Source organism: Vombatus ursinus, unplaced genomic scaffold (assembly GCF_900497805.2).
Source record: "Vombatus ursinus unplaced genomic scaffold, bare-nosed wombat genome assembly UNPS02014817.1, whole genome shotgun sequence".
Taxonomy (NCBI): domain Eukaryota; kingdom Metazoa; phylum Chordata; class Mammalia; order Diprotodontia; family Vombatidae; genus Vombatus; species Vombatus ursinus.
This window is the reverse complement of record NW_020954595.1, coordinates 6,532,378-6,545,214: the sequence shown is the minus strand read 5'-3', so window position 1 is coordinate 6,545,214 and position 12,837 is coordinate 6,532,378. Positions and strand designations below refer to the sequence as shown.

Here is a 12,837-nt window from a genome sequence, read left to right as displayed (position 1 = left end):
AAGATGGGATTTCCTCTTCCTTAGTCTTGTATCATTTATCTCATCTAAAACCTTTCAAACAGCATTTACAGTTCCACAATCATTATCTATTAGGTTTTTTTCCCCAGTACCATAGATGTGGTTTGTTTTGACCTAGTAACTTGAATCTTTGAGTGCAACTAAATATTGTTGTTCAGCTGTTTTTCAGTCCTGTCCAATTCTTCACGACCCCATTTGAGGTTTTCTCGGCAAAGACACTGGAGTGGTTTGCTACTTCCTTCTCTAGATCATTTTACAGATGAAGAAACTGAGGCAAGCAGAGTGAAGTGACTTTCCCAGGGTCACCCAGCTAGTAAGTGTCCAAGGCCAGAATTGAACTCAGGAAAAGGAATATTTCTGACTCCAGGCCTGGCACTATGGGAAGTTGAGCTATTATGCGAGATAGTCACCCCCCCCCCCCCACTAGAAAGCATGGGTTGGATAAACGTTTTGGTGGACATTGTAGAAATTATTGTTGTTAGGAGTAGGTTGAACTAGATGTCCTCTGAGGTCGCTTCAACTTTTGAGAGTCTGTGATTCTGTCAGGTCATCTGTTCATACTTGAGTTGAATCCTCATGTAAATAAGTGGTCATCCAGCTATTGCTTTTTAGTTCATTCCATTTTTAAACAGCACTAATTTTTCAGTTGAGAAGTAATTTTACTCACCTACTATATGTTAGATGGTTTTCTAGGTACTGAGAATATAGAAACAAAAATGAAGTAATCCTTGTCCTCAAGGTTCTTACATTTCACGGGGGCGTCACATGTACATAAATGAGTAAACGACACACACAAAATAACTACAAGGTAATTTAGTGGGGACATCAAAAATACTTCATGCAAAGGTGGATTTGTTGCTATTTTTAAAAACATTTTCTTCCCTGGTCAAGCAGTGCGAAGGCATCCGCTTTTTGGGAGCCCAGGAAGGATACTCAGAGAGCAGCCGACTCGGCAGCTCCATCAGCAGCTGGACAGCTCCCAGAGCAGGCGGAGTTGCGATAAACTCCATTTCCCAGAATGCCCCGGGGCCACAGTCCCGCAACTTCCGCTACGCTACTTCCGACGACAGTCACGTGATATTGCCGGCAGCACCATGGCGGAAGCGGAGGAGAAGGTGGGTATTTAGGCAGCTGATGGGGGTCGGCGGGCGGCGGGAGGCCTTGTTCGGGGGTCTGCATTGCGTGGGGCGCGGCGGGGACGCTGAGGCAGGTGGGGAGCTCACATTTGTTTGCCGGATGTTGCCCCCAGACTCATGATAACGTCATTTCGGGAGTGGGCTCAATGTAGAGGAGAAGAGCGAGGGCGCGCCGGGCGTCGGGGCACAGCCAGTGCAAAGGCTCAGAGGCCAGAGATGGGGTGTCGTACTGCGGTGTCAGCGGGGGAGTAGCCAGTGGGCCGTTGAGGGAAGGGGAGGGGGAGTGATTTCGTTATCCTGGGAGGGCATCCATGGCCAAACATGGGGGCGCTGGGGTGCTTCGGGAACAGGGCAGGGTGTGAGGAAGGGGCTGGGGTGGGTGTCTGTGCGCAAAAGGGTGTAGAGAGGCAGCATGGTGTAGGGGGTAGAGCCCGGCACTTGGAGCCAGAAAGATCTGGGTTCAAATTCTGCCTCTGACAATCATTAGCTGGGTGGCCCTGCCCAGGTCACCTCGAGCCTCAGTTTCTTCATCTGTGAAATAAGTGGTTTGGGTTGGTCTAGAATCCAGTGAGAGTGCTCAGCTCAGGTGGCCCATCCTCCAAGAAGCTCACCGTGATGAGCTGATCTCCCCAGTCTAGAGCTTCCCTTTCTTTTTTTTTTTTAAATTAGTTTATTTTGATTTATCAACAATCACTTCCATATGCTTTTGAGTTTTAAATTTTTCTCCCCCTCCTTCCCCACTTCCCTCTCTAAGACGGCACGAAATCTGATATAGGCTATACATATACATTCCTATTAAACATATTTTCACATTAGTCATGTTGTAGGTAAGAATTAGAACCAATAGGAGGAACCACCAGAAAGAGGAAACAAAACTCAACAAAAGAGAAAAATAATAGCAATTCGACTCCCATAGTTCTTTCTTTGGATGTGGATGGCATTTTCCATCACAGGGCCTCTGGAGATGTCTTAGATCCTTGTATTGCTGGGAAGGGTTAAGTTTATCATTATTAGTCATCACACAACGTGGCTGTTATTGTGTACAACATTCTCTTGGTTCTGCTCACTTCACTCAGCATCAGACCACACAAGTCTTTCCAGGTTTTTCCAAAGTCTGCCTGTTCATCATTTCTTATAGCACAATAGTATTCCATTACATTCATATACCACAACTTGCTCAGCCATTCCCCAATTGATGGGCATCCTCTCAATTTCCAATTCTTTGCCAACACAAAAAGAGCTGCTATGAATATTTTTGTACATGTGGGTCCTTTTCCCATTTGTATGATGTCTTTGGGGTACAGCCCTAGAAGTGCTATTGCTGGGTCAAAGGGTATGCACATTTTTATAGCCCTTTGGGCATAGTTCCAAATTGCTCTCCAAAATGGTTGGACCATTTCACAACTCTACCAATAATGCATTAGTGTTCCAGTTTTCCCACATCTTCTCCAACATTTATCATTTTCCTGTTTTGTCATGTTGGCCAATCGGATAGGTGGGATGTGGTACCTCAGAGTTGTTTTGATTTGCATTTCTCTAAGCAATAGTGATTTAGAGCATTTTTTCATGTGACTATAGATGGCTTTAATTTCTTCATCTGAGAACTGTCTGTTCATATCCTTTGACCACTTATCAATTGGGGAATGGCTTGTATTCTTATAAATTTGACTTAATTCTCTATATATTTTAGAAATGAGGCCCTTATCGGAGAGACTGGTTATAAAAATTCTTTCCCAATTTTCTACCTTCCTTCTAATCTTAGTTGCATTGACCTTGTTTGTGCAAAAACTTTTCAATTTAATATAATCAAAATTATCTGTTTTGCTTTTTGTAATGTTCTCTATCTCCTGTTTGGTCATGAATTCTTCTGTTCTCCATAAATCTGACAGGTAAACTATTCCTTGCTCTCTCAGTTTGCTTATAGTATCAGCCTTTATATCTAAATCATGTACCCATTTTGACTTTATTTTGGTATATGGTGTGAGATTTTGGTCTATGCCTAGTTTCTGCCATACTCTTTTCCAGTTTTCCCGGCAGTTTTTTTCAAAGAGTGGGTTCTTATCCCAGAAGCTGGGGTCATTGGGTTTATAGATTACTATAGTCAGTGACTGCTGTGTCTTGCATGCTTAACCTATTCCACTGATCCACTACTCTATTTCTTAACCAGTGCCAAGCAGTTTTGAGGATTGCTATAGAGCTTCCTTTTCTGCAGTTTGTATCTCTCCTGTATTGACTTTTCCTCAGACTTTGTGACTCTCTCCACCACCCCTCCCCCACAGAATGTAAGCTCCCTGAGGGCAGGGACTTTGTGGTTCTGGAGTTCAAATATGCCCCAAATGCCTCCTGAATAGATGAGCTCAGAGTTTTGAGGCAGAGGAAAGTTGTCCTGGTGGAAGATGGTGCTCATAGTCAGGGAAGGCTTCCATTTTTTACTCCCTGTCTTTGCAGACCCGGATGCTGTTCCTCCACCCCTTTTTCTGCCTCTCTGTGACTTCGGTTTTTAATATCTGTCTGATGTTTTGCTCGGTATTTCTCCTGCCACTGTTCCTTGTGCCTCAGTCTCTCCTACCTACCTGGCAGGTATCCCTCCTGATGCCAGCTTTGGCTTCCTTCAGGGCTTATCTCATGTGCTGCCAGAAAGCCCCTCCTGATTCCCCGCTTGATAGTACACTCTCCTTCCCCAAATTGTCTTGGCTTATTCATTTGTTTAAAGGTTGTAGCCCCATAGAATGTAAATTCTGTGAATTAAGAATTGATTTTCCCTTTTTTTCTTCAGAGGTCAACAGTTTCTTGCCCATAGTAGGAGCTGTTGAATTTAATAGAGTTTTAAAGCACTACGATGATGGTTAAGAACTCTAAATTTACTTCGTTAGTGTGAGAAAATTTCTGCAAGATTTATGGACAGCAACGTCAGTGACTTCAGTTCGGTTTTGTTGTTGTTCAGTTGTATTCGATTCTCCGTGACTCCATTTGGGGTTTTCTTGGCAGCGTTACTGGAGTGGTTTGCCATTTCCTTCTCCAGCTCATTTTACAGATGAGGAAACCGAGGCAAAACAGGGTGAAGTGACTTGCCCAGAATCACACAGCTAGTTAGCGTCCGAGGTCAGATTTGAGCTGGTCTTCCTGACTTCAGGCTTGGTGCTCTACCCACTGAGCCACCGAGCTGCCTCCTTCAATTTGGAGACACCTTCCCTTCATTTCTGTAGGTAATAGTTTTTGAGTCATGAATATCTTATGTGCCAGATGTTCACAAGTAAAAATGAAAGGTGTAGTAAAGTGCTGTAAATATGAGAGGCCTTTCACTGGGAACTGAGGGGAAGGGAATGAGCATTTGTTGAGCACCTACTGTGTGCAGCCACTGTGCTGAGTGCTGGACACCCATCTTCTCACGTGCTCCTCACCTGAAAAGCCACGTTGTTCTTTCTTATTTGTCTGTAAAAGTTGTCACTCTTTGGTTAAAGGGCTTGGTGTTTGTCAGCTGGAAGGTGTGTAAGAAGGAAGCTTGCTTGTGACCTACTGGAAGTGATCTCTCCCCTTTCAAGTCGTAGTTTCTTCATCTTAAAATGATTAGAGGCTCGATGACCCCTCGAGCTCCTTGGAGCCCCCCCCACTCACGGGTCATTCATTCCCCGTCTCTCCATCTCTTCTGGTGACAGAGAGTTGTTGTGCCCCTATGTTGGGAGGGGAGATGGGAATGTGAAGACCAGTTAGACAAGCTTGGGCCCCGCTTTGAATCCCCCTTCCGTGACCTTAGGCAAGTTATTTCATGTCCCTGGGCCTCAGCCTCCTCATTTGTACAATGAAGGCTCTGGACTAGATGACCTCTAGGGTTCCTTCTGTCTCTAGTCTCCCTGTGATAAGATATGGACGTAAATAGTAGTAATAGGAAGAAGGGGAGGTCCATGGGCTGCTATGTGACTTCGGAGGATGGCCCGATCATGCATACCTGAGGGGCGTCTCACTGCACACAGCAGCTGGGTTAACATCCCCGGGAGGTGGGGTGGATCGGCCTTCCTGACCCCGTATTGTCTGTTATGTCCAAGGTAAAATACAAATTCCTCAACCTAGTATTTCCAGCCCCGCCTCCCCCCCCCACCCACCGTTTAGGCTTCCTCTTGCTTTTCTCTCCAGGAGAATGTCGAAGTCCTCGAGGTCAGGGCCTGCTTCTTACCTTATTGACATTCTTCTTTCATCTCTGCACCCCCCTGTACTCGGCAGAACATTAAGGCCAGAATAGGGCATTAACTGGGTGAAGGGAGGCGGAGGAGGACCCCGAAGGCAGAGGAGTGCTGGCAGCGGGGAGGCCCCAGAGTGCTGTTTGGTGTGTTCGGGGCACTGATGGGTTATAAGGCTGCACTGCTGTTTCTGGTACAGCTGTTGCTTCTCATGGTGTTGATTCTGTGATGGTGACTGAATCCCACTGAAGTACCTTCTCATTTGTCAAAGAAAGATTAAATTCTGTTCTGTATAGCTTGCGTTGAGTGTGTTTTATTGTGTGCTGAATCGTTTGTTCCCAGGTCCTATTCAGGCGCTTACTGTGCCAGGCCCGGTGCTCAGCCCTGTACAGACTTTATTTCATTTGATTCTCACAGCAACCCTGAGAGGCCGATGCTGTTATTGTTCCCATTTTACAATTGAGGAAACTGAGGTTAAATGACTTGCCCAGGGGCACACAACTGGTTACGTGTCAGAGTCAGCATTTGAACTCAGGTCTTCCTGGTTCTCTACATTGTGGCTCCCCCGGGTGCCTTGGAATTAGGGTTAGGCACAAACAGTCCCTGACCTCTAGGAGGTCATAGTCTAATGGGTGAAGCGTGGACCTTCCCCTGAGTGCTTGGGGAACTGAATGTGATCAAGACGCTGAACCTAAAAGTCAGTTAGGAGCTGTCCCGGGCCTAGACTCCTCCACGCCCCGGCTGTATCTGAGCCCAGTCTCACCACCACGCTCCAGTGTTGATCTTTTCACCTGACTTCTCTGTCTGTGCTACTGAAAATGGCTCGAGCAGGTGTCGACAGCTTTGAGTCAGTCCACCGGCCTTGCATTCACAGCACCACTCTAGAGTCCTGGGCTCGCAGGAACTAGCTTCTCTTCCTTCATTTAGGCTATATTTTTCCCGATTTATATGATGACAGTTTAATGTTAATCAGCCACTGTGCACAAGGCAGGAAGGCCCAGTGCTAGGCATGGAAGGCCATGAGACAGCTCCAACAAAGCCCCCACATTTGAAGAGCTCATGTGTGATTGAGAGGCAAAGATGGGCCCCAGAACTCATTGCCACAGGGGAGCAGATGCCGAGGAGAGAGAGGTCTGGTCGAGGAGCATGTGGTACAGTCTCCTTTGGCCTTTGTCAGAGTGAATGGGGACAAGGGGGATCCAGATGAAGGGGATGGTGGCCAGTCCAGGGGTGGGTTGCCAGGTAAGCAGATGCTTAGAGATGAGAGAGGATGATTCCTTCAGCTGTACTAAGTGCCAGAGATACAGTGATCATGGTAATGATAGTGATTTACAAGGCTCTTTGTGTAGTCCTCACAACCCTGGGAGGTAGGTGTTATCCCATTTTCAGATGAGAAAACTGAGGCTTACATAGGTTAAATGACATCCCCAGGGTCACCTAGCCAGTATCTGAGGCAGAATTTTAACCCAGGTCTTTCTAACTCCCCGGGCCAGTACTCTATCTATACTGCTCCACCTTGCTGCCTACGACAAATAGTGAAACAGCCCTTGGTCTCAAGGAGCTTATAGTCTACAAGGGGGTCAGATGGGGGTGGGGAACAGCATTTATGTAGAAAATTAAATACAAAGTGTGTACAAAAAAGTTCCCGTGGAGAGGGTGCTAGTACCCCAGTGAGGAGAGGGGGAGAAAAGCTCTCGGTGGGCTTCCTGGGGGAGTTGGCTCTCGATTTGAATTGCAGAGGAAGCTCAGACGCTTAGCAGACCTGAGATGTGGGAGTGAAGAGGGAGTGCACAACTGGTGCAAGGGACAGCCAGTGCAAAGGTGTGGGGGGTGGAAGGCGGAAGGCCCATGATGTATGCCAGACCTGCAGAGGGAGGCTGAAGGCAGTTGGGAGGGGCTTTGAAGGCAAACAGGAGTCCTTTTTCTGGTTTAGAAGAGACAAGGACTCGCTGAAGCTTTGTGAGTGTGGAGGGGTGTGGCCAGACCATTTCTCAAGGACTTGCTTTGGCAGCTGTCTTAGGAGTGCCCTGAATCACAGGCCATTCAGCTCGTTGACCTTGGCTTGGATCATCACCATGATTTGGGCTGTGTCTTGCCAACAAGCTTGGCCTGCCTCTTGGAGATTCTGGGCAATGGGAGGTAAGGGTATATTGGCATCTTTGCCACCTGCCAGCATGTTAGAACTACTATGCTAAGACCGAATATCTAAATAAATCTTTCTTTGAGTATGTTTTATCATGTTTTGAAAATTCTGGATTGCAAAATTCTCTTTAAAGAAGAGGATTTTTTGATGTTGTCATTTAACTTTTCTCAGCATTCTGCAGTAGCATCCCCAATTCTCTCAGCTGAAATTTCAAGCAGCTGTCTGTACTAGATGTACTTGAGGTTCCCTCCAATGAACAGAAAGGGAAAGCCTTGGCAATAAGGAGAGATAAGAAGACTTTCCCTCACAGGATAAGGATCTATTTGAAACCAACCTCAAACACGATACACAGTGGAAAGGGATTCCCATTAGAAGCAGGTGAAAAGGAAGGCCGTCCAGTCCTTTCCCTTTTGGAGTTATGGACATTGGTTACCGTGATATGGCGTGACCACAGTGAAGAGGCAGACCAAGATGGCACTAGACCCTTACAAAGTCCCGCTGGTGGAATCCAGATTGAACATAGGGATTCTCCAGGGTGAAAGCCACTTGGTTCTTGGGCAGGAAGCTGGCTCCTCCGCAGCCAGCAGACCTGGCCTAGTCGGGCAGCCTTGGCTGGACTTTGCCCCGTCCTGACGCAGCCCAGGCTCCCTTTTTGGCCCTAACTGTTGAGAACTTCATCCCTAACTTCTTCTACCCATTGTTTCTAGTTCTACCCAGTGGGACTAACCCTAGCTAGTCTGATCACTCTCCTCAGTCAGAGTCTTTAGGTCTGCAAAGATCTCTTCCCTCCCCTCACCACCCAGCCACCCACATGGCTGTTCTCCAGGCTGAACGTCCCCAGCTCGTTTGGCTGATCCTGATGGGGCCCGATCTTGAAGCCCGTTACAGGACTGGTTCCCCTGTGGGAAAATCTAACACCAGAATGGAGCGTGATCTGATCTGACCTGGGCAGAGTACTGTGGGATTGTCTAGAGGCAGCCTGGCAGTAGGCGTTGAGTAAGCTCTTGAAGTGTGTGGGCATTAGGCTAAGTGCTAGGAATACAAATACAAGCAAAAAGAAAGCTAGTCCCTGCCCTAAAGGTGCTTCCATTCTAAGAGGGGAAGACAGCAAAGGAAAGGGAACTGAAAGGCAAAGAGCCGGGGTCAGGGAGAGGGCATAGCTGCCCAGTCTGGAGAGTCGGAGGCATAACCAGGAAGGATTGACGTGTAGCTGGCCTGGTCTTTTTCTCAAAAGGGAAACCCCAGAGGTGCAGGGACTGGCACGGGGAGAGAAGAGGGAGATGCTCCAGGGTGAGGAGGCCCCAGGAGCTGAGGCAATGATGAAGCACACCTCGGTGACCAATGAAGCCTAAACTATCCAGGAACTCTCGTGGCCGCCATGTTATTTCACGGACTCCTTGAGCTTGCAGGCCACTGGGATTATTAGATCCTCTTCAGCAAACCCCTTTCTAGTTGTGCTTCATTGTCTTGTACTTTTGAAGCTGAACTTTTGAACCAAGATGTTAGACTGGCTGCTTCTTTGTTATATTTCGGGTCACATTAGATTCAGGTCTTTGTTCAGGTCTTTTTACATCATTAATAATCCGGTGTGTTAGCTGTCCCTCCTCCTCACTTTGAGTCATCTGCACACAGAACAGGCGTGCTGCCCAAGCCTTTGTCGGGGTCATGGGTAGCAAGGTAGCTTGGCAGCAGCTAAGCACCAATCCCTGGAGAGGCATTCTGGGAATGATCTCCTTCCGAGCTGACTCTGATGAGTGAAGGTCTCCTCTTGGGGCTCTTCTGAATCCCTCTAATGCTAAACTTTAAACTGAGTCTGAACGTACCAAACTCACCAGGCCTCTGTCAAGCCCAGGTCTCTCCATGTGGTGAACAACAATCATGTGAGAACCTTGTCAGATGCTTTGCTCAAATACAGTTAAACTATCCATTAATCGCCAAGCATTTATTAAATGCCTACTGTGTGCCAGACACTATGCTAAATGCTTAGGGCACAGTGACAGAAGGGAAGGAGTCCTTGCTCTTAGCAAATGTGTATTCTGATGGGAGAGATGTGTAATTACACATATGTGTATGTATATGATTCACGCCTAATGTATGCAAAAGAAATAAAAGGCAGTTTGGGAGGGAATCCACCAGCATGGAGAATGCTGATGCCAGGAAAAATTTCATGTAGAAGGCCGTCCGGTAGCCAAGCCTTGAAGGTAACCAGTGATTAGGAGAGGCAGAGGTGAGGAGAGGGTGCATTTAAGGTGTGGGGGAGACAGAGTATGGCATGTGCTTTGGTCAGAAGGGCCAGTATGGCTGGATTAGAGGAAGTGGGGGGAGAAACAGTGGAAGAAGATTTGGGAGGTAGGGTTAGACATATCAAGCACAGCCTACCTAAACAGAAGTAGCCTTGAAAAAGGTGTTTGGTACTGTCCTGGAGAAGGTCCAGTGCAGAGTTCAAACAGAATGGGGATTCGTGTTGCACACGCTCTCATTCGTAGGTGCCATTGTGCTGCTCTCATTGGGCCTTGGAATATTTCAGAGCCTCCTAGAGAGATCTGTCATCTTTCAAGAGTTAGGCCTAACTCCACACAGGGGAAAAAATGGATAAAGAAGGCTCGCTATTGTCATGACTATAAATGGACATTCCACAGAGCCGGCTCATCAGTGTCTATCTACTGGACAGACCCTGCAGAAGGACAGAAATCTGGGCTCAGAGTGGAACGGGAGGAGGAAAGGTGCTTCAGTGTTTTTAGGAAACTGTGAAGTTCCTAAGATTTGCCCTGAACAAAGGTCTGTCTTTTTAACCCCAGTATTTTTACAGTGATGATCTATGTCTTTATGTCAAGTGCCACTTTCTTTGAGGAGCAGGTTTTGAGCATTACCCATTGGGCAGAGGGGAGGCCTGGTAGGTGTAAGGTGTAGCACATCACAAATGGTAAACTGTGCAGGTGAAGGGATGACAATTAGGATGTTATCATATGACCATTAAAGAAAAAGATAGGCCAATCACATGGCAAGAGTGAGAGTAACCAGTGGATAGCCGCTCCCTCCGTCGTTGTTTTCAGGCCGTCTGAAAATCCTCCAGAAGGACTCTGGGAAAGTCCACAGCAGGTCGGGTGCCATGGAGCACCCGTGGATGGGGACCCAGGCAGGTGTGAATGAGTTGTGAGCTTTGTAGTTAGAGGAAATACTGAAATGAATGAAATCACAGATCCATTGGCAAATCTGAGGAAAGGCGCTGCATATTTTGATGAACTAATATCAGAAAACTCATTCTTGAAATCCTCGAGTGGAAAGGACCTAAGACTCTCACTTTTGGCTGAGCTCAGCTCAACTTTTTGTGGGAAATGCAGATTTTGTGGAGTCTAAGCCTGCTGTGAAACCCCAAGTGATTTCCCTTTATTCATGACCACCACTGGCCTTTCATTAAGATCTAGCCCCAGAAAAGGATAATGAGTTTTCTCAATGAAAGGATGGAACACTTGAAGTCTTACTGCATTATTTTATTGTTCTTGGGAAGTTTAGGAAGCTGAACTTTGATGGTAATAAGAATAATATGGCAGTAATTAGCATTTATATGATGTAATGTTTGCAAAACACTTTACAAATATTTTATCCTCACAACTATCAGAGGAGGTAGGGACTCTTATTATTCCTACTTTGCAGATGAGGAAACTGAGGCAGACAGTGGTCAGTCAGGTGGCTTGCTAGTTACACAACTCTGAGACTGGATTTGGACTCAGGTGTTGCTGATGCCAGGCACCACACTGCCCACTGCACCCCTGGCTGTGTCCAGCTGCGCCCTTGGCTACACTGGATTGCTGGCCATCTCTCCGACTATTGCCGGCCTGGTGACAGCGCCTGATTTGTTGCTTTACCTCCTGCCCGTCCTCCCGTCCCCAAACTTTCATTAATGTCAGTGATGTTGCTTTTTTCCTTGTGCTCATTCTGTAGCTAATGATCATGGTGTCTTCAGTGCTAAAGGGTGCCTATCTGTGTATGGTCAACGTACCGCAGTGGAGAGAGGCTTCTGTCTCTTTTGTTCCCTCTGGGTGTCTGTCCAGGGCCTTGTAAAATGCTTACTTTCCCCGTCAGCATATTAGTCGGGACCTTTTATTGCTATTGATAACTATAAGTACATTAAGTAAATCTTCATTTTGCTGACCTCTTTGAGGATGCCCGGCATCAGCAGATTCTCCCTTTCAGTGGACAGGTGAGAGATTAGCAGACAGGAGTCAAGTCAATTTTTTCCGTTCTTTCTTTTCTTCCCCCTGGGACAGCAAGATTCATTGTCTAATGGGAGAAAAAAGTGTGCTTAAAGGCAGAGTTTGTCTAAAGGTTGATAGTTAGAGAAACGGATGGAAATCAGATGGCTGGTTTGTGAGGTGTTTAATGGGTAACCAGTGGACAGGGGATTGTCTTGAAAATCGGTTAAGCAGGAGAGGCCTCTCTTGCCCCATCCATACTAATGGTGTTGTGGCAGCTTGCTCTAGGAGGAGCCTGGTAGAGAGGGCTTGAGACTGCAGTGTTCTTGACTATAGTGGGGAGTGTGGGGAAGGAGGGAGGTGACTTGGGGAGATTGATGGCCCATCATTGGGGAGGGTAAGTTCCCAAATCCTGCCTGGATGGCGCTCTTCTTGGGGAATGAGGTGGTGTTGGTGGTTGGCTATGGTAGATAGTGTTGGGAGCCAAATCGTACCTAACGCTCACAGGGCCTGGATACCCCAAAGGGGCTGGATAAGGTGAGACTGACGTCCTGTTTATCCAGTTTGTTGGTTCTTAAGTCTTCTTAGCATCTCACCAGGGGGACCTAGTGATTAAAAAAATAACATAAAATAAAAAGGAAGCAGGTTATGGGAGAGGTAATAAATTCTTTGTTTCTCCATTTTTCAAGTATATGTTATTTTTCTTTTGACTGTTCAGATATACTGATATGTTTTTATTTGCGTTACGTTCATTTCTGAAGTATCCCTTTGCCCCACCCCCAGCAAGCTATCCCGTGTAACAAAGGAGGAAAAAAGAAGAAATTGAACAAAACCGTCCAATACATTACCTTATTCTGACAGTGTATGCAGCATTCCGCATCCATAGGCCCCCACCTCTGTAGGGGTGGGTGCATTTCCTCCACTCTTTTCTTGGGCCACATTACTGACTGACCTTTTTTCTCCTTTGTGATTTTTTTTTTCAGGAAATATCTGCTGAAGAATCTACAGATGAGTCTGAGGTAAGTCTGGGACAAGAAATGCTGGGTCCACTCTCAGGCAGCCAACATGCATGGGACATTTTCTGTTGTCTTGAGGGGCTCGGCCTTAGTTCCGGTCTTAAGCTGGGTCCTTTGAGGCCCGTCATTCAGGGAGGACGCATTGGATGAACGCTG

At 46.8% G+C, this 12,837-nt stretch overlaps 1 protein-coding gene across 1 annotated transcript in view; it reads left to right on the top strand.

Moving 5' to 3' along the window:
• The first annotated feature begins 1,112 nt into the window (after positions 1-1,112).
• The window catches only part of VPS41 (VPS41, HOPS complex subunit), a 191,603-nt gene continuing 179,878 nt past the window's right edge, over positions 1,113-12,837 (top strand). Inside the window, exons 1-2 of the mRNA XM_027835943.1 lie at positions 1,113-1,133; positions 12,649-12,684. Coding sequence (XP_027691744.1) covers positions 1,113-1,133; positions 12,649-12,684 — 57 coding nt within the window. The remainder of the gene's footprint in view (positions 1,134-12,648; positions 12,685-12,837) is intronic.